This window comes from Protopterus annectens, chromosome 5.part1 (genome assembly GCF_019279795.1).
Source record: "Protopterus annectens isolate FY-2018-M chromosome 5.part1, PAN1.0, whole genome shotgun sequence".
NCBI lineage: Eukaryota > Metazoa > Chordata > Ceratodontiformes > Protopteridae > Protopterus > Protopterus annectens.
The window spans coordinates 270,800,177-270,820,366 of NC_056736.1; the positions used below are offsets into that span (position 1 = coordinate 270,800,177).

At 38.1% G+C, this 20,190-nt stretch overlaps 1 protein-coding gene across 1 annotated transcript in view; it reads left to right on the forward strand.

Moving 5' to 3' along the window:
* Positions 1–20,190, forward strand: part of LOC122803143 — a 768,079-nt gene that overhangs the window by 54,248 nt on the left and 693,641 nt on the right. The window contains exon 3 of the mRNA XM_044072764.1: positions 18,270–18,539. Coding sequence (XP_043928699.1) covers positions 18,270–18,539 — 270 coding nt within the window. The remainder of the gene's footprint in view (positions 1–18,269; positions 18,540–20,190) is intronic.

Genomic DNA, 20,190 nt, shown 5'->3' on the forward strand with positions numbered 1-20,190 from the left:
GTTTGTGTTAGGTTTAACAAATTTACAGGGTTTAGGGGTGAATGTGAAGCAGTTTGTATGCAAATATTGCCTGATTTTACTGAACCCGATCATGTTGCCAGGGCCATCAAGTCTGGGGTAGTGCACTACAGTGATAGTTTGAGCTGCAAATTTGTAGATTCTGTTGTATGCCGGCCCTACTTTGCTAAAGTTGTGCTTATTCAGGTCCCTATTGTTAAAAGTGACTGAGTAATTTTGACAGCAGTGTGGATGCTGCAATTTTGCTTTTTTGACGTAGGTGTTAAGTAATAGTTTATGTGATACAGAGCTCTAGGTTTCTCGTTAATAATTTCACCATGGTATTGACGTCAGTGATAGTGTTGAAAGATTCTTTCTAGTAGAATTATTTTATAGATTAAAACTGTCAAAATTGATTTCAGTATTTCAGACATTATTTATAAGCAAACTAGGACAGAAATATACTTGAGTTCTCTGAAACTTATTTTTGAGAACGTTAAGCCAGAAAACATGTTCTGTGAGACATGGTGCTGCAGCTGAATGTTGCAAGTCTGGATATGGATTCACAACTCTGCCTCATTATAGACAAAGAAATATTATGGAACATTGCTTGCCTTGGAGAAGCAGTTAGAAACATGGATAGTCTGCCATTGTATTTTATCCTTGATTTTGTTACAAGTTCTATTGTGAAGATAGGTGAAGGCTTGTTCTCTTAAATATGAAAAAAATGATGTTAAATGTGGAACTGGAAAAATGTAACAACAGTGCACTCTGCTGTAAGAAAGCTAAGTCAAGCATTTTATGACTGTCTTTGATCTCAGGGGTCGGAGCTGAGATGTCTAAATGAAGGAATTCTAGCTATTGTTTTGAGACCAGAGTTAATTGCTAGAATTTGCTTGTATAATTTATTTTATTGCTCTGGCATCCTGACCAACTGCAAGATCAGAATGGTTATTAACCTCTGAGTTCTGGGAACCAGAAAGAAATGCTGTAATCTGAAATGAATCAGTGGTACTGTGTTATCAATTTAAGTACAGAAAGAATGAGGGCATTGACCATTTGTCTTGAGAACATCCAACATCACCAGCACTGCCTGTGTTCTATATGTAAGTTTATTTTAGAACTGTGTTTTCTCTTAGAAATAGCGAGGAAATGGAAATATTAGACTAGTTTGTTTTTCTGTGATGTCAGAACTTTTCTACTGTATTATTTTAAACATTTCTCTTTGATCTCTGAACTCTTGACTAGCACTGTGTAGTGAGAAGTATTGTCTTGTGTTTTTATTATTTATTATTAAATATTTTTTAACCTTTCAACTGTGGCCAGAATGTGCTACTTCAGATGACTTGGGGAATAAGGGAGACTTATATCTAGCAAGCAGGGCATCCCTGAACAGAAAAAGGGCCCCCAGTACTGCTCATGGGTCTAAAGGAACCTATGGTGGGCAGGACAGACTGCTCCAACACAATCTACTAGTAGCAAGGGAAGCCACTAGTCCAGGTATACATCCAGGACCAAGGGTTAAATGTTTAGAATGGTTAAATGTTTTGAATGCAACCAGTGGAGCCATGTAGCATACAGATGTCCATGGAGGCAAGGCAGGGAACAAAAGTTGAGACAGCCAGTAAGTGGGGAAGACAAAATGTCAATAGTAGGCTGTCATGAAACAACAGGGGTACCGAATTACCATCCTGCAGATGTCCTGATAGGGAAGGATTTGGATGAGGCAGTACCATGTGTTAATGCAGTTACGCACAGTCATGCTTCGAGACAAGCATGTGGGTCTGGTAGCTTGGGGGAGACTCAGACAGACCGCATAGTTGCAGCCAGGACTGGTGAGGTGGTTACCTCAGGGTGGGAGCTACTCTGTAGCAGTGAGACTGAAGGTGAGCCACAGCTGCTTGTGGGTACTGATGTTCCCTTGGACAGAGTGACTGCAAAGGTAGAGGTGAGTAGTAGTACCCAAGCTGACAGTGAGGCACCACTTTTAGAGGATGCCAGACTTCCTGTGGAAGGGGAGCTGGGAAGGGTTACAAATTGAGAGTTGAGACAGGCTCAGCTGTCAGACCCTACATTGCAAGGCCTGAGGCAGGTAGCTGGTGAGGCACCTGATTCTCAAGGGAAGGGGGAATCTGTATACTGGGACAAAGGGTTACTGTATAGAGGGTGGACCCCTGAGTGAGGGCTAGAAGGTGAGAGGGTACAGCAGTTGGTAGTGCCTAGAGTACACCATCTGATGCTTCTAGCCGTAGCCCATGATATACCCTTTGAAGGTTATATGGGCATAAAATGTACAAAGAAACATATTATGCAGAACTTCTATTGGCCTGGAATTTCCAGAGATGTAACAGGGTACTGCAGGACCTGTGAGCAGTGCCAAATGGTAAAGAAGGCAGGAAACAAGACGAGAGGTCCTTTGATGCCTTTGCCTGTGATTGAGGAGCCATTTCAGAGGGTAGCTATGGATATTGTGGGGTCTCTGAGTACCCCAGGTTCCACAGGGAAAAAGTATATCCTAGTGGTAGTAGATTATGCTACACAATACCCCAAGGTAGTGGCTTTGTCCTCCATTGAGGCAGTAAAGGTGGCAAATGCTTTGTTAGAAATTTTCAGCAGGGTAGGTTTCTCAAAAGAAATACTGACTGACAGAGTTGTCAATTTCATGTCAGACTTGCTGGCTTGTCTGTGGAAGTACTGTGGGGTGAAGCACCTGCAGACCACCCCCTACCATCTCCAGACTAATGGTCTTGTTGAGAGGTTAAACTCTACACTCAAGTCCATGCTACGGACATTTGCAGACCAGTTTAAGAGGGAGTGAAACAAATATTTGTCCCATCTATTATTTGGTTACAGAGAGGTTCCCCAGGAATCCACAGGATTTTCACCCTTTGAGTTGTTGTGTGGGCATAGGGTGAGGGTCTCTAGATTTAATTTGAGATGAGTGGGAAGGAAAGTGTGAATCTCACAAGGAGTCTGTTGTGGCATATGTCCTAAACCTCAGGACAAGGCTCAGGGAACTCATGGGCTTGACCCAGGAGAACCTGGTAGAAGTCCAACAACAGAGAAAGGTGTGGTATGACAAGAATGCTCGAGCTAGAGAGTATGCTGTGGGGCAGCAGGTAATGGTTCTTATTCCTTTCAGACACAACAAGCTGCAAGTAGCTTGGGAGGGACCCTACAAGATGGTAAGAAAAGTAAGTGATATTAACTACATGATGAAACTGCTAGGCATGAGGCAGGGGAACAAATTGTACCATGTTAACATGATAAAACCTTACCATGATAAGAGGGCCCTTGTGCTGAGCATTTGCAGGAGTCTGAGGGAGATCTGGTGACTGATCTCCTCAGTGAGGCTTGGACTGACACCTCAGTGGAAAGGGTAACAATGTCCCAGCAGCTATCTCCTACCCAGATTTGAGAAATCCAAGCAGTGTTACAAGAGTTTGGGGACATGGTCACTGGGATACCAGGGTGCACCCACCTGGTGTAGCACCGGGTGGATACAGGAAACCAAAGGCCTATTAGGCAGGCTCCTTATAGGGTGTCTGAGAGGGTCAGACAGACTCTGCTGGAGGAAATACAGGAAAAGTCCCTGGGCCTTCCCAGTGGTGCTGGTGCCATAGAAAGATGCCAGCACCAGGTTCTGTGTGGACTAGAGATAATTAAATAGTCACACAGAGTCAGATGCTTACGTCATGCCTAGGACAGATGAGGCCCTAGAGCAGCTGGGTGGGGCTAAGTATCTTACAACCATTGATCTTACCAAGGGTTACTGGCAGATGCCCTTGACTCCCAGTGTTAGAGAGATGTCAGCCTTTGTGACTCCTTTTGGCTTGTATGAGTTCACAAAGATGCCCTTTGGGATGAAAAACACCCCAGCAACTTTCCAGAGACTGGTAGATCATATCCTAGCAGGAGCAGGAGGGTTTGCCCTTGCTTAGCTAGATGATATTGCCATCTACAGCTATTCCTGGAAAAAGCACCTTCAATATGTCAGGGAGGTGCTGGGCAGACTACAGAAGGCAGGGTTGACCATTAAGCCCAGCAAATGTCAGGTGGGTATGGCAGAGGTCTCCTACCTGGGACATAGAGTGGGGAGTGGTAAGATCTGGCCAGAACCAGCCAAAGTGGAAGCCATTCAGGCATGGCCTGCACCTGTTACGAAAAAGCAGGTGAAGGCATTCTTAGGGACAGCAGGGTACTACAAAAAGTTTGTCTCCAGTTATAGTACCATAGCTGCTCCCCTCACAGACCTGACAAGGAAGAAGAGGCTAGATAGGGTAGTGTGGATCCCAGCATGTGAGCAGACATTCTGGGAGCTTAAGGAAGCTTTGGGAGGACCCCCTGTGTTAGCCAGTCCAGACTACAGCAAAGAATGTGTTGTGCAGGTGGATGCTTCAAACTATGGAGTGCGGGCTGTTCTTGGCCAGATTTCTTCAGAGGGAGAAGAGCACCTAGTGGTTTATCTCAGTCGTAGGCTCCAACCCAGGGAGGAATGCTATGCAGCTGTAGAAAAGGAATGTCTAGCCATAGTGTGGGCACTGCAGAAACTTCAGCCGTATCTTTATGGAAGAAAATTCACTGTAGTGACAGATCACAATCCCTAACATGTTTACACAGAGCCAGCCAGCAAAATGCCAAGTTGCTAAGATGGAGCCTAGGGTTCCAAACATATATGTCAGTGCAACACCGCAGTGGGATCAGCAATGCCAATGCAGATAGGCTCTTAAAGCAGGGAATGGGGTAAGGTATACTCAGATAGACTGAACCCTGTCAAGCAATGTTTCTCAAAGGTCACTTGAAAAACTAGCTTGAGTTCTCCACAAAGATGTGTGAAGATAGGTGAAGGCTGTCAGCCTAGCCAGATAGAATTTTGTAGATAATTCTGTCATTTATAAATATTAATATAAGCCATAGGCGTGTTCTCTTAAATGGGAAAAATTGTCTTAAATGTGGAACTGCAAAAATGTAACAACAGTGCAGTCTGGTGTAATAAAGCGAAGTCAATCATTTTATGACTGTCTTTGATCTCAGGGCACAGAGCTGAGATGTCTAAATGAAGGAATTATGTCTATTGTTTTTAGACCAGAGTTAATTGCTAGAATGTGCATGTATAATTGCTTTTATTGCTCTGGCTTCCTGACCAGCTGCAAGATCAAAAGAGCTATTAACCTCTGAGTTCTGTTAGCTTGGGAACCATAAAGAAATGTTGTAATCTGAAATGAATCAGTGGTACTGTGTTATCAATTTAAGGACAGAAAGAATGAGGGCATTGAGCATTTTTCTTGAGAACATTCAACATCACCAGCACTGCCGTTGTTCTATATGTAAGTTCATTTTAGAACTGTGTTTTCTCTTAGAAATAGCTAGGAAATGGGAAGATTAAACTAGTTTGTTCTTCCTGTGATGTCATAATTTTTCTACTGTATTATTTTAAACATTTCTCTGTAATCTCTGAATTAAGTAAGAAGTATTGTCTTGTGTTTTTATTATTTATTATTAAATATATTTAAACCTTTCAACTGTGGTTGTTTTGTGTAGAGATAATTTAAGCTCTAAGCTACATTGCATGTCTTTAGTGATATTGTACAAAGCCAGTCCAAATATGCCTTGACTGTTCAGTTGCACTTACCATTTGGATAATAATATTGCACAGTATAATTGGACACCCTTTCATAAGGGCCTTTTGGTAGCTGATAAATATTAATGGGTGGTGGCAGTGATTTCTACGATATAGTCTGGGTAAAAGGGTCACAACTGGAGAACCTGTGTCAGCCTTCCCCAGGAGTGTCTATGTGGTTTTATATAACTCTTATCTCAAAGTGTGTGTGTGTGTGTGTGTGTGTGTGTGTGTGTGTGTGTGTGTGTGTGTGTGTGTGTGTGTGTGTGTGTGTGTTAGCTACTTGGGCAGGGACATGAAGCACTGGTTGGACAGAGAGGGTGATGGAGGTTTTATCTTGCCCACTAGGTGAGATCTGGACCCTATACCTGTGCCAGTGGGGAGTCTTATTGGGGACCTGGAGAGAAAAGGAAAAACCAGCCCCAGACTGACTGTGATCTCTGTGTGCTCTTAAGGGAAATTGTACTTTACTCTGTATGTATTTATTATCCTTTCCCTATATGGACGACCCCCACTGGTGTTAGTGGTGAGGATTGAGGCTCCTTGATTGCTGGGCCAGTGCACAGGCATCACATCTGTAATGAAGGCAGCATTGTTTATAGGAAATTACTGATTAGATCATGAGAATCTGCATAGAGTTTTGAGAGCATTCTGAAATGCAACTGCCTGAGTAGGCACTAGGTGATGATTGTATTATTCTTCTGTCAGTTTAGTGTGTGTGAATTATGATCAGAAAGAATATTCCAGAAGGTGGCACTTAAGCTAGACAGTGGTTTGATTCATGTATTTAAGTTGGTGTCTGTAGTCTGCCGTGTCTGATTTCATGATTTGCCTTTATGTAATTACAGTAGCTGTCAATATTATTCTGGAAAAAAAATGTCTTACACATAAAGATTTTTCTTCTCCCCAGTGGACTTATTGATGATGGACAGTGTTATGAAACTCATAGCATTGCAAATCCAGCCAAGATATTAAAAAGTAGCATATTATCTCATCCGCCTGTAAAATTTATGACTCAGCCAGCAGATGAGATTGGGAAAGTGTAACAAGAAGTAAGTTAGGGATCCAGCATATCCAGCTTAGAATAGATCCTAAGAATGGTTTTGATGGGTATCAAAAATAAGAAAGCTTGGGCAGCTGGATCTTTGTTTACAAAAGTTTACGTAATAGGCAGTATAAAACAGTGAAGTCTTTGGTACCATATTTGGTTCATTCTATCTTCCAGATGCATAGATGGTGAGCACATTTTGTTTTTCTTTGCAATGACTGAGAAAGTTCATAAAAGGAAGAGAAAGAAAGCTAATAAAATTAATGTTTTAGAGTTTAGAAGGCATTAATGGAAGCTGCGCAGTTTAGTACGTATTCATTGAAATAATATCTGCTATTTGTATGACAAGAATAGCTAATACAAAGAATGCACAAAAAAGGGATGAGTGTAAATTCTCAGGATAATAAGAGCATTTGTTAAACTGTCATATTCTACAGTTAAGACGTTTTGCAATTACATCTCTTACAGCAAGGAACTTACAAAGTGTGACTTTATTGCTGTACAGTGTGTGCCAACTGTGTCATTAAAAGTCTTAAAGTAGCAATGCTTTACAAACATATAAATTAAACAGCACATTGAGATTAATTCTCAGAAAAGTTGTCATGGTGAATCAGCTTCTGAAAAACTGTGTTTTACCAGATGTACTGTGGGTATAATAATATTGTATTTTTTCCTTCCACAAGATGTTTAAAAAGTGTTTTTTCAGTGACTGTAAACTAACATTCCTGAACTACTATGCAAGAGAACTGTTCATCAAACTTTTGATAAGCAAAAAATGCATTCCACTTGCTTCCTGCTTTTATGATGTGAATTCAGATACTCATAAAAGACAAATGGCTGCTTATTTAGCAAGCAGAAAGAGAGAGAGGGAGAGAGAGAGAGAATCACACTGTCTGTTCTGCACAGACTGGTTTATTTTCTTTCTTTGTGGATTTTTTTTTCAGTGACTGTAAATCAGAATGTCTGTGCAGGGACTGCATTCCAGCATACCAGACATCTGGCCTTCAGGCTGTGTGTTTGGCAGGAGAGATAGAAATATGTATGTGGCTTCTATGTTTCAAATAGGGAGAGACTTTGATTTTGATAACTTTTACCCATAGGTTCTTCTGTTTTCTTATGTAGGGTAATCTTAATTGAAAGATAATATTGCTGCAATTGTGAGACATTGTTTATTACATAAAGATATTTTAGATTATGTGATTTTCAAACACAGAAAAATGCAATTTCATGGCACTGACAAGTTAATGTATTTAAATGACAAACATTTTCTGTGATTTTAAAAGACATTTGCAGATTTGTGCGTGGGTAATTGGATACAATATACATATATGCACATTGAGACACAGACATATAGGACTTTCATAGGATATTTGTGTGTGTATAAATATGGCGTGCTCCCTATACCCCCATATATTGAGTGTAACAATCTAAGGTTTATGCAAATACTTTTGGGGATTTATTTAATATAGCATTTTTTTATGCTAAATGCTTCATGAAGAATAATGTAACTTACTTGCACAAGTTAATGTCCTTTAAAGCAATTTAAACCACAGAATTTAATTGCAAGAATGCATGTACACAAGACTGTTAAAACTGTCTGTAACTGGGACTGTGGTACATTCAGGATATATTTTTTGAAAACATTTGCAGTGCTGTAGGAATATATATTTCTGAGTATTGAACAATGATAAGATGTTCTGTCTTCTTGAAAAATGCAGTAAAGAGGAAAAAATGTTGTTTTATTAATATAAAAAAGTGCTCATGAATGTTATAAAAGTAAACATTATTTTAAAAGTTATTGCACATTCACTGAAGGCAAAATTATCATATTTTGATTTTGAAGAGGCTTGATTCTTACAGATTGCAATTGATAGTTTGGAAAAATAGAATAATTAGCACATGGATTACAAGATTTGAATGGAAGGTGGCATGGTGGCAGACCAGACTTTTGAAACAGTATTTTTGCACAGGGGAAGAAAATATGTAAGTCTGAATTCCCAGGATCAAAATATTTTCTTTTATAAAAGCTGTTTTTACTGAATTCAAATTTTTTTCTTATTCTCATAGCATGAACATCCAAGGTAACCTGGAATAAGCAGTAGATTCAGTCAATCAGCATTACAAGAAGGACATGTTTGTTCATGTGTGCCTGTGTATATGTATATTATCAGACACAATTACCTTTCAAAGTGCTTTTACAAGGTGGACAGGTAAAGACAAGACAAGCATGTTTCCAGAGCCATGTGAAAGGTAACTACATGCAAACTATAGAGAATGCTTCACTAACCTCTGGAGTGAAAATTTGTCATGGTTTTGACACGTAATGCAAACAAAACACTAGGAAAGTTACCACTGTTTCATATTCTAGCCAAAGATAAGTCTGATGTTAAACAAATCAGCAATAACTGAGGAAAACAGAGGGTTGTAATAGGAAGAAACTTCTGTTGATGTTGGTATTTATTAGCTAGTGTTAAGATTTAAGCAGGTAAACCAGTTTTAAGTTGTTATATGGCTGAAATATTTAAAGCTACAGAGTTATGTGTTTACAATGAAAAACAAGTAAAAGTTTCAACTGGTGTAAAATCAGAAGATTTTTGGTTCAAACCCTGGATAACTAGTAGCTGTTAATCTGACACATGAGGGATTAGGTGTTTTGTAGTACATAGTAAGTTCAAGTAAAGGTATGTATTTTATGATGGGAAATTATACGTTATAATTTTCATGGTTATTCCACAGTTTCTGATAAGAAGTTAACATGAGTTTTGGAAAACTATTCAAACACTGGTAAAATTATAGGTAGCCATATGGAAACTTTCATTCATGTAGAGGGTAGAAACTAAAGACTGACCTTTTATTAGTGATCCATTTGCTCATAGTGTTTTTTTTAAACACCTTTATTGAATTATCACTTGTGACATAGGCACATTTACATTTATACAAAAGTAATCAAACTGTATTAACATTAACAAACATTATACTTCACATATGTTGTTATATATCATATAACCTAAGCAACATTACATAAATTATTCCTTTCCTGCCCCCTTTTTTAAAACAAGAAACATCTTTATTAAACCATTACAGCATAAACAATCGTACATTTATATCAATGAAAACAAGCCACACCGACACACTCCCAGTTGCAAATATTATACATCACTTATAATCTATCCAATCATTTTCAGTCAAACATTACATAGCTCATTTAATTCCTGCCTTCTTTTAAACCTCATTCCTCCCCTGTATGTATTGTTCCTACAACTCCCATTTTTTTTCCTATGCAGTTTGCTCCTACCGTTTTCTAAAGATCTCAATTCCAGTTATTTTATCTCTTTTACTATATTCACTACTTCTAATATAGTTGGTTTAGATTTTGATTTCCATTTTCTAGTAATTGGTTTTTGGCAGCCACCATAATTAGACACAGCAAGGCATTGCCATGTCTAGGCAATTATGATTATGTGCCATAGCTCAGAAAAATCATCTCCCTTGTCACACCAATCCACCCCCCCTATCATCTCCGAAAGTGCAACTCCCAGGAATCCTTAAATTCTGCCAACCCACTGCACTCCCGTAAAATATGTTCCCAAGTACCTCTTTATTCCCCATCACACCTCCACATTTACTGTCTACCTGAGGAAAAATTCTCTGGAGTGTACTTGGGGTATAAAAATATCTGTGTAAACATTTCCAAGCAAATATCCTTAAATCTTCTAGATTTAGTTGCATATTTAGGAGCCATACATATATCCTCTCATTATTTTTTAGTGAATTGCTTATCCAATCTCTCTTCCCTTCTATCCTTTCTAACCTCCTCTGATTGATTCTTATAGTTTTCATGCAATATTTTATATACTGTATTAATTATTCCTTTTTTAATGGAAGCTTCTATTCTAGATTATGCTAAAAACTCTACCAGTGCCTGTCTTTCGTTTAGGACCCTCCTATTTATTTCTCTTTGCCAATACTCTGATATCAATCCTTGATAGGGAAGGCAGTCTCTAACTTGCAGTCCAAATAAATTCTTGGCCTCTTCCCAGTCTGTTACCTTTCCCTCTCTAGTTTTTGCTCCCAGTACCTTGGTTCCTTTGCCAGTTTTCTCCAATACATTCCAGCTCCCTCTTGCCTATTGTCTATATCCCTAATTGCAGTCATCCCTATCAGAAGAATCTCCTTTCTCCATTCATGTATTGGCTTAGTTCTTAGAATACTTTCTGCTACTTTATGGATATTATATTCTGTATGATTATTGTTATTCTCCATAAAGGCCTGCACCCAAAATCCCAGTCTCTCTTTGTTTCTTGAAGTTCCTCCCTGTTTCATCATCATCTCTTTCCACTTTGAATTATAGTTTTCTGCTTGTGCTGTGTATAAGATCCTTAACTGTGTAGCTCTGAAATACACCTTCAAATTGGGTAATCCCAATCCATCCTGTTCTACGGGAAGAATCAGAGTGTCCCACTTGACTCTTGCTGTCTTCCCCTCCTAGATAAAGTCCTTCAGCTCTTTATTACTTGCTATCCACAACTTCTCCTCTTGTTGATAAAAAATATACCTGACCTGTGTATAAGTCTAAAGGGACTAAAAACATTTTGACTGCTTGTATCTTACTATCCATATAGCAAAGTTTGCATTTCTCAGTTTTTGTCTTATCTTTTGTTTAGTCTGTTCAAACATATCCTTAGCTACCACACCAGTCTCCATTTTTAATCCATACTCCTAAATGCTTCATTTTATCATGTCCCCATAAATACGGATATTGCTGAACCAAGTCACGTGTGGGTACATAATTTACCACTATTGCCTTTATTTTTAGCTTCATTAATTTTGTATCCTGAAAAGACCTGAAACTATCTCAAAATGTTCCACAACTCTGCAATGTCTCTTGTTTTGTCACATATAAAATATCTGCAAATAGAGTCAGCTTTTCTTGACTACCGTAACAATTATATCCTTGAATTTCTGAGTCCCTTATTTTCTTTGTCAGTGGTTCTAAATATAATCCAAATAACAAAGGGGAAAGAGCCTGGTTCCTGTGCTCAAGCATAAATTATCTCCAATCCCTCACATATCCTCCTAATCAACCTTATAATTTTTTCAGGAAATGGAAATGCTTCCATTGCCCTGCTCATAAGGTCCAAGCTTACTCTGTGAAATGTTTACTCTGCCTGAAGACCCACCAATAACAGTGGTGTCTTCTTATATTCTGCTTCCCTCTGGATCATTAGTGCTCTGTTAATGTTGTCAAATGTTTGCCTCCCCTCCACAAAACCACACTGATACATATCTATCAATTGTGGCATTACTTTTGTCATTCTTGTAGCCATTATAGACATGAACACTTTATAATCATGGTTTAGTATTGAAATGGGGCTGTATGAAGCTGGGTCTGATGGATCTTTACCCTCTTTAGGCATTACAGCTACCACTGCTTTCTTCCAGGATGTTGGTACTTCTCCTCTTAAAATACTGTTAAACAAAACTTTCCAGCTCTTTATCAATTTTTCCCTCCTAGCTTCCAAACTTCCACAGGAATACCATCTATTCCTGGGGAGTTTCCTGTAGATTGGTCATGCATCAGAATTTTTATCTCATCTCCTTCTATCCTAACCGTTAGTAATTGATCCTCATCTACCTCTAACCTTGGTGTATTTAATTCTTCCATAAACATTTCCAGTTGTATCTTTTCTTGATTTCCGTATTTTTCTGCTTTATACAGACTATCATGAATTTCTGAAATATTTCTAATACCTCTACAGGATGTCTTCTTACCTTCCTTGTTGTAGGCTCCCTAAGCTTGGCAACAACCTTTTCTGCTTTCTGTTGCCTAAGTCATTGTGCTAAACGTTTTTGTGCTCTACTGTTATTGTCAAAAAGCAGTTGCTTAACAGCAGTCTTTCTAAATTCGTGCATATTATCAAGGTAGTCCCTTATTTTCTGCTTAGCATTCTGCAGTAGATCCTCTTCTTTTTCTGTGAGATTCACCTTATTATGTAATATTTTAACATTTGTCAGTCCCTTTAAATAGTTCTTGTTACTTCTTAACCATAGCTCCCTTTCTCTTACAGCCACCCTATTTTAAACTCCACCTTAATTTTATCCCACTCCCTAGCTATATTTCCAGAAGAAGTTTATATCCTGTCTACTAGCTCCTGAATAATCTCCACTACCCATTCCTTAAATTTCTCTCTTTTCAACAGATAGGTGGGAAAGTGCCAGTGTCTCATTTTTATTTCATTATCATGTGCTTTTATTTTAGTTATTACTGGTGCATGATCTGAAATAGTTAATGGGTGCGTATCAAGACTTTGAATTAACTGCACATGTTCCTGTGAAATGTAAATTCTGTCTAGCCTAGCCTAAGTTTCATATCTTGGGGAATAATATGTTAATTCACTCTGAATTCCTATTACTGAATTCACATCTTCCATGCCAAATTATTTTCATAAATTTCTTCAAATATCTACCCTCCTTTGTTATACTTTCCCTTCTGTGCCCCCCAGACACATCTTCACTGTTGTAAATCACATTGTACTCCCCACTTATAAGTAACATTCCTTGCTGAAATCTGATTATTTATCCCAGAATTTTCTTAAGCTGCCTTATAGACATTTTAGGTGGAATATTAATACATGCCAATGTAATCCTCCTCCCTTGCAATAGCCCCTTAACAATACAAATCTGCCATTATTATCTGTTTATCCTCTTCTATCACAGTTGGACCTCCTCTTTGAATTAATGCAAGTACTCCTCTTTTCCTTTGTCCAATGTATTCTACTGAATAACCATCCTGAAAACCTTTCTTTATGAAATTTACACGGTCAGTTATTTCTAAGTGTCTCCTGTAACATGGCTATTTGCACTTTACATTTTAATATATTTTACTACTCTTTCTTTTTGTATTTTTCTGTGAGACCATTGACATTTAAAGGCAGTACAGAAAGCATCATTGCATTAAAAAGTTATTATTCCCACCTTTTATTTAGGTCTGATGAAGTGGTGTATCTACACCACGAAAGCCCTTACCAAATACATTCTGCTTCTGTTTTTACAATTGCTGTGCTGTTGGTTGGTCTGTTGGATGCTTTTGTGGAACTTTTTTGTTAATTATCTAGTTCCAGCTTTTGTGTTGCATGCATACACTGTCTGACAGGTTGAACTTTTATACAGTTGTTTCTTGTGGTATACATTTGAGCCTTTGTCACAGCTTATAAAACTTATTGTTTTATTGAAAGACCTCAAACAAAAAAACAAACACACCGCAATACCCCCCAAAAAACATGTTAACTTGATACTAACACACAAAACAATGTACATCTTCAAATACTGAAGTTTTCCCCTCCTACTAGGAACAAAAGTGCCAAACTGATAGCCATACTCACATACTTGAGTTAACATAAAAGAAAGGTTAAACATGCTAAGACACATGTTGCAACCTGTGCTTTTACTAATTGCTAATTGGTTTTGTCTTTTCTTTATATCTCTCCCAGCTGGAGAAAAACCCTGAATGCTTTTAGGGAACTATGTCCTAGCTAATTTCCCTTCTCAGTTTTTTTTTCTTCAGCCAGTCACTCTCCACCAGTCTCTTCCCCGCTTCAAAACATTTTTGAACATTAATGACATGAAGTAGGGCATATGCTGTAGGGTCCTTCACAAGTCCAACAAATTCTGAAAAAGTCCAATATTTCCAGATTTTTCTTGCTCTGTCATATTTTGCACATATAATTAACCCTAAAACATGAATTTCATCCACCAATTGCTAACATATTGGACTAATTCGCTTTATATATTTCTACACTCTTAACATTCCCATCCTATACTACTACTCTATTCTCTCATAAACTATTATTACTGGATACTGCTCTCCTTTTACTCTTCTGTGCTAACTCCAGTCTTTCTCCTTTATAACCAAAGAGACCATGATCTTGTAATTTAAGCTAATGTATATAGAAACATCATTCTAATGCATAAACTTTTTTTTAGTGTTCGTGTTAAGATTGTTAAAAAGTAAGGTATTTTACTAAGATAATTTGTTATATTATTGTACTGTACCAATATTTTTGTAATTGTGTGTTTTTGGAGCTTATCTCCCCAGGCCTCTACTGAAAATGGGCATGTATCCAGTTAGACTAGCCCAGTCAACAAATAAATAAAATAAGTACTTTTTAAGCATCTACTTGCTTCTAATGTTCTGACACTCAACCTGACCCTCACTCTTTACCTTAATTACTACCTAAAAAAATGTTTTCTTGCAATGTACCATATTACTTTAACTTAGTATCACCTAATACATGTTTTGTTATTGTTTCTATCTCTATGCACTTATCTTGGTATTCATTATTGTATGTATCTCACTTTGCTTATTTAGTATTCATTACTTAATATTTTTTTTTTATTTTATTTAACATTTGTTTACCGGGAAAGTCTGACTTGGAACGAAGCCAATCTTCAGGGGAGGCCCAGGGAAAAATGCTCCAGATGCATGTCTTTGTAATGTGGGAGGAAACCGGAGTACCCAGAAAAATCCACATGAATGCAAGGAGGACATGCAGACTCCACACAGAAGGCACTCCAGCCAGGAATCGAACTGGAGAACCTCTTGCTGTGAGGCGATAAAGCTACCACTGCACCACTGCACCATCAATAATATGATATAGTATAGTGTAATATTATACAATATAATAAATATATTGTAATGTAATAATGTAACATATAATAATATATAATATAATAATATATAATATAGTATAATGTGTGCTTCTATAGTTGCTCATCTTTTACATATGTAAAGTGTATTCGTTTCATTTATCATTTAGAGCTTTTCTCCCAGGCCTCTGCTGAAAATGGGTCCTTGACCCAGCCAGACTTTCCTGGTAAACAATTGTTAAATAAATTAATACGTAAATAAATTACATTGTACTCCCACATTTAAGTTACTGGTTTTATTACTGTTTATCTCAATCTCTCAAATCCTGTCTCTGCTTCATTTCCAATGTACTCTTGATTATTTTAGTCAACTCTCATGCTTCCTTCTTCACTCAAGCATTTTACATTGAAACACTGGAAAAAGTTTCACAGGTATAGCCTCTCTGTGGTCTTTATTACCAGAAGAACAAGAAGCAGAATCTCTTTCTCTTTCACAACTCAACTTTTTGGACAAACTTTTATATTTCCTCCGTAGCATGTATTTCATCAAAAGTGATTTTGTCCCTTCAGGGAAGAATACTTTGAAGACAGCTATGTACAACAGTTTGAATCTCACACCTGTGTCTCATCATTCCCTGAATAGTGGAATAAATTTGCTTCTCTTCTGTCTGGTGTACAATGAGTAATCATTCTCCACAAACACTCTGCTGTCTTCCACTTTTAGTACTTTGTCCTTCTGACACAGTTTTGTCAAAATCATCTCCTTCTGCTGGTAGGATTGTATCTTTACTATTAAAGGTCTAGGTTGCTTTCTCATAGCCAGGTTTGGAGCATACACAAGATGTGCCCTTTCGACGAACAACTCCTGCTGTGGAATACCAGACCAGTGGCTTATTTGTGATTTCATAAAATTAATGCAGTCTGGTCCTTCCAGCTTCTCTGGTGTAGCCGAAAATCTCAGGTTTTCTCTACGTGCTCTGTGCTCTAATTCTATTATTTTTTTAAACATCTCTTGCTGTCATATTCAGCCAGCCATTTCTTCATTTTGACATTTGATTTTTGCAGCTTTATCACCTCCTCTGAATATTTGTTTAAAGCTTCTTCCATTTTTTCCATTCTTTTGTTGTTTGTGTTGATATAATTTCAGTGTTTTGTTTATTTTAACCAGGTCTGTGTGCAGATGTTTTGTATCTTCCTGTAGGTTACTGGAATTCTTGTCTGGAGGTTGCATTGCTCTTTGCTGAACAGCTACAGAGCTTTCCCCAGTCAGTTTCTTCCTTACTTTTTGTAGATGATTTTTCCAGGTCCTCTGTATTTCTTTTTTTTCTGGCATCTAGCTTTGCCAGTGATGGAGTCAGAGCTGATGATTGTTTAGTAGGTTGTTTTCTGAGAGAAGATATGCAAGCTGAGGATTAACTACTTTTAAGTATCTTAGAAGACTAAGGATGATCATATGTCCTAAATAGGCGGAATTATCCAGATTTCTTTCCATAAATTTGATACTAGTTCCTTTCCAAGATGCCTGCTAATCTATAGTGTGCTAATAAATGCATGTTTCATTCTTTTAGGTGTCTCAGAACCAGACTGGGTGCTGTAGGCTTAAAGTAGAAATAATATCTTGATTTTTATGAGGTTATTTGCAGTTTCTGCAGGTGGTTGAATTATTTGCAATATTGTATTTAAAAATATTATTACATGGTTGCTGCTGTATTAGTATGAGTTCAGTCTGGAAGGGTTGGGTTGTCCTTGTCTGTACTATTTTCCCTAGTGAGTCATTTTTCCCATTTAGTAATGAGTGCAGTTTTCCAGATTTGACCCATAATGTGTTGAGCAGCAGTCTTTTTTTTTGCATACATTCATTGTTTGCTCTGGTTAACTCCTCCATTCGTCTGTCTTTACTTTGTACTGGGTTACAGCGCTGTTAATCCAGTATCTTCTTTCTTCTTAACTCTGAATTGTTGACCGTGTAAGACAGACTAATGAAGAAGTCCTGTAAGTTATTATCTCCTTTGAAATTAAACTTACAACATGAATATATGATTACAGTATCAAGTTGAAGAGCTGCGACTTCTTGGATTTTCTCTACGGTGAGCAGGTACATATGCATCAAAGTTAGCTGCAGGTCACCCACACTGACAGCCATATTCACAAATACATGCCACCAAAGGAGAAGATTTACATGCAATGCATCTACGGCTGTTGCAAAGGTGAACTGCATCTTTTGTGTCTTGTCTGATAGTGACACACAGATGCTCTGATGTTTGTGCTCCTTTGGATGGCATAGAAGAATGCTCACAGCCTAAAGCAGTGATGTAATGCAGTCTGCAGTATACAGCAGGCATCCAATTTATTTATTTAACATTTGTTTTCCGGGAAAGTCTGACGTGGAAGAAAGCCAGTTTTCAGAGGAGGCCTGGGGAGAAACACTCCAGATGCATGTCTTTGAAACCTAAAACCTGAAATTTAATGTTTACGATGACAGTCTTGCTTCTCCACAGTAATAAACAACTCTTGTATTTGTGTATGAGCAGCTATTGTATATATTCCATCTTTTTATCATCAAGATATGTGAATGAGAGTGACGTGCTAACTGTATGACTGAACTAGAATTATTGACATAAAGCAACAGTGCAAATTTTCCTCTGGAAATTTGCACTTGTGGTAGCATGACTTAAGTCATTTTATACACAAGTCCATATATACATTTATACTGTGTAACTACAGTGCCTGTTATTGTATACATACATAGGTATTTGTGTGGAAAAAGGGTTCCAGTGCTTGAAATACTGTCCGTGACCAGTGTGGCACAAATGATTGGGTACAGCTAGAGGAGTTATTAGACATGCTGCAGTGGGGAAGAACAAAGGAGAAAAAAATGACATTCTCTTTGGTGTAACATGAATGTAGGGAAATTATGTACTTTTCATTGAAGGTAACAATGTTTAACTTACTTTTCAGCCCGACTTGAAGCACCACAGATAAATTGTGTTCATGAAAATACAGCTGTTTTGCTTCAGTGTGAGACAAGCTCCTCTGAACCTATCACATATAACTGGAATTTTCAACCTTGTACAACAAATTCAGATGACTGTGAACTGAAGAATAACAATGAAATGATTACTATCAGAAATGCAAGGAGCTACATGTCGCAGGAAGTTTACTGCACTGTGAACAACAGTCTGCACAGTAATCATAGTGAGTCTTTTCTCATTAGGAATTGCATTACAGGTGAGTGAGTGACATATTCAAGACAAGGTTTTGATTGTTTTCCTGACATGACCCGGAAAAAAATGTTGGGCAGAATTATTGTTAGTGCACCAGGCATTTGGAATGCTATTATTTGTTGTTAGTTAAACTGTGTTATATAATTTTGTGATAAATGCAATCTAAGATGTGTCATTTATAAAAAATGAAGAAACACATATACTTCCAAGACATTTAAAGAGTTAATCTTCTACTTGAAAACTATAGAAAAGAGTTAAATTGAGAGGTTTGTGTTTTTGGATTTGGTATTATTAATTACACAACTACACTTTTCAGCGCCATTTTGGCACAACTGATAAGCCAAAATGTTACTACAATGAGTATTTTTTTCCTTTGGAAGGCTCCAAACTCCATACCCCATTACAGTTATTGTAGAAGTGAATTGCTGTATCCTGTGGGGAAATAGCTTGCCTGATGTGAGAAATTCAAGCTGCTGGACCTAATCTGGGCTTCTCAAGTTTCATCTTCAACTAGTCATATGGATACATTTTATAACTATGTATAAAATGTCAGTGTATATCTAAGCATGGCATAACATATACAGAGAGTAGTAATAGCTGCAAACTAAATTATCAAAAGCAAGTTCCTTTTTCTCTTTTACCAATTTTTGTTGAGTTGCATACATGGGCAAGCACAACACATTCCCTGGGATTCAGAAAGCTCTGCACGACGTGCAGCAATAGTGCAAGAGCTGCTGGAGGCAATATGGTCACCAAGAGATCCAGGAACAAGCTCCCGGGACATGCACGAGCGCTCCTGCACTATTCCTGCATGGACACAGCTCCTGTATGCTAATGACCCCATTTGCAGGTGAAAACCATGCAAATGCGGTGAATTAGCGATCCATGAAGCTGGCAGCCATCCATGCAGGATTAGTGCAACCTGCAGAAATGTATTCGGTTAGTTAGTAACAGAGTACATTTTTGCAAACTAAAAAAACGGAGCCATGACAGCTCCAAATAAAGGGTATATATAATGTGGAAGGCATGCCAATAGCCAAATATATGGCCATTGGCATGGAAAACAGTTTCAAAATAACAAAAAAAACCCTTTTATTATTTTTGGGTCGATTTTGGCCGTTTTAGCGCAGGGCAGCGACGTGCAAATGGGATTGGCCTGAAAATAAAACCAAAACCTTGAATAAAACTTTTTATGCAAAATCACAATTTTGCCATTATAGTCAATGCCAGGCAGAAGACAACAAGACCAGTGAATAGTGGTTGCTAAGGGGGAAGGCTCAGTGTCAAACTTGTAACTATGCATCGGCAGGCAATTCTATGCAAATGAGGGGAATGATACTGAATCACAGATTTCCCCTCATGGCTAGCCTGCACATAACCTTGTAGGTGCAGGAAAACCGTGGTGCAAGCCTGAGAGTTAGCTGATGTCATATAGGGGTGTGTCAGGCATACTGTAAGCTTATTGGAGCTCTGTGGCTTGGGTTTACCCTTAGCTTAGCAGAGCTAAGGAAGGGGGTGTGTCTGAAGCTGCCTAGCAGTCTTTGCATTGCCTAAATGAGTGTGCGTGCCACGCACCAGGTTTTAAACAAACAATCAAAAAAACTAAACCAGGAAAGAGCAGCTCCGTTCACATCTGAGCACTGGGTTTGTGTGGT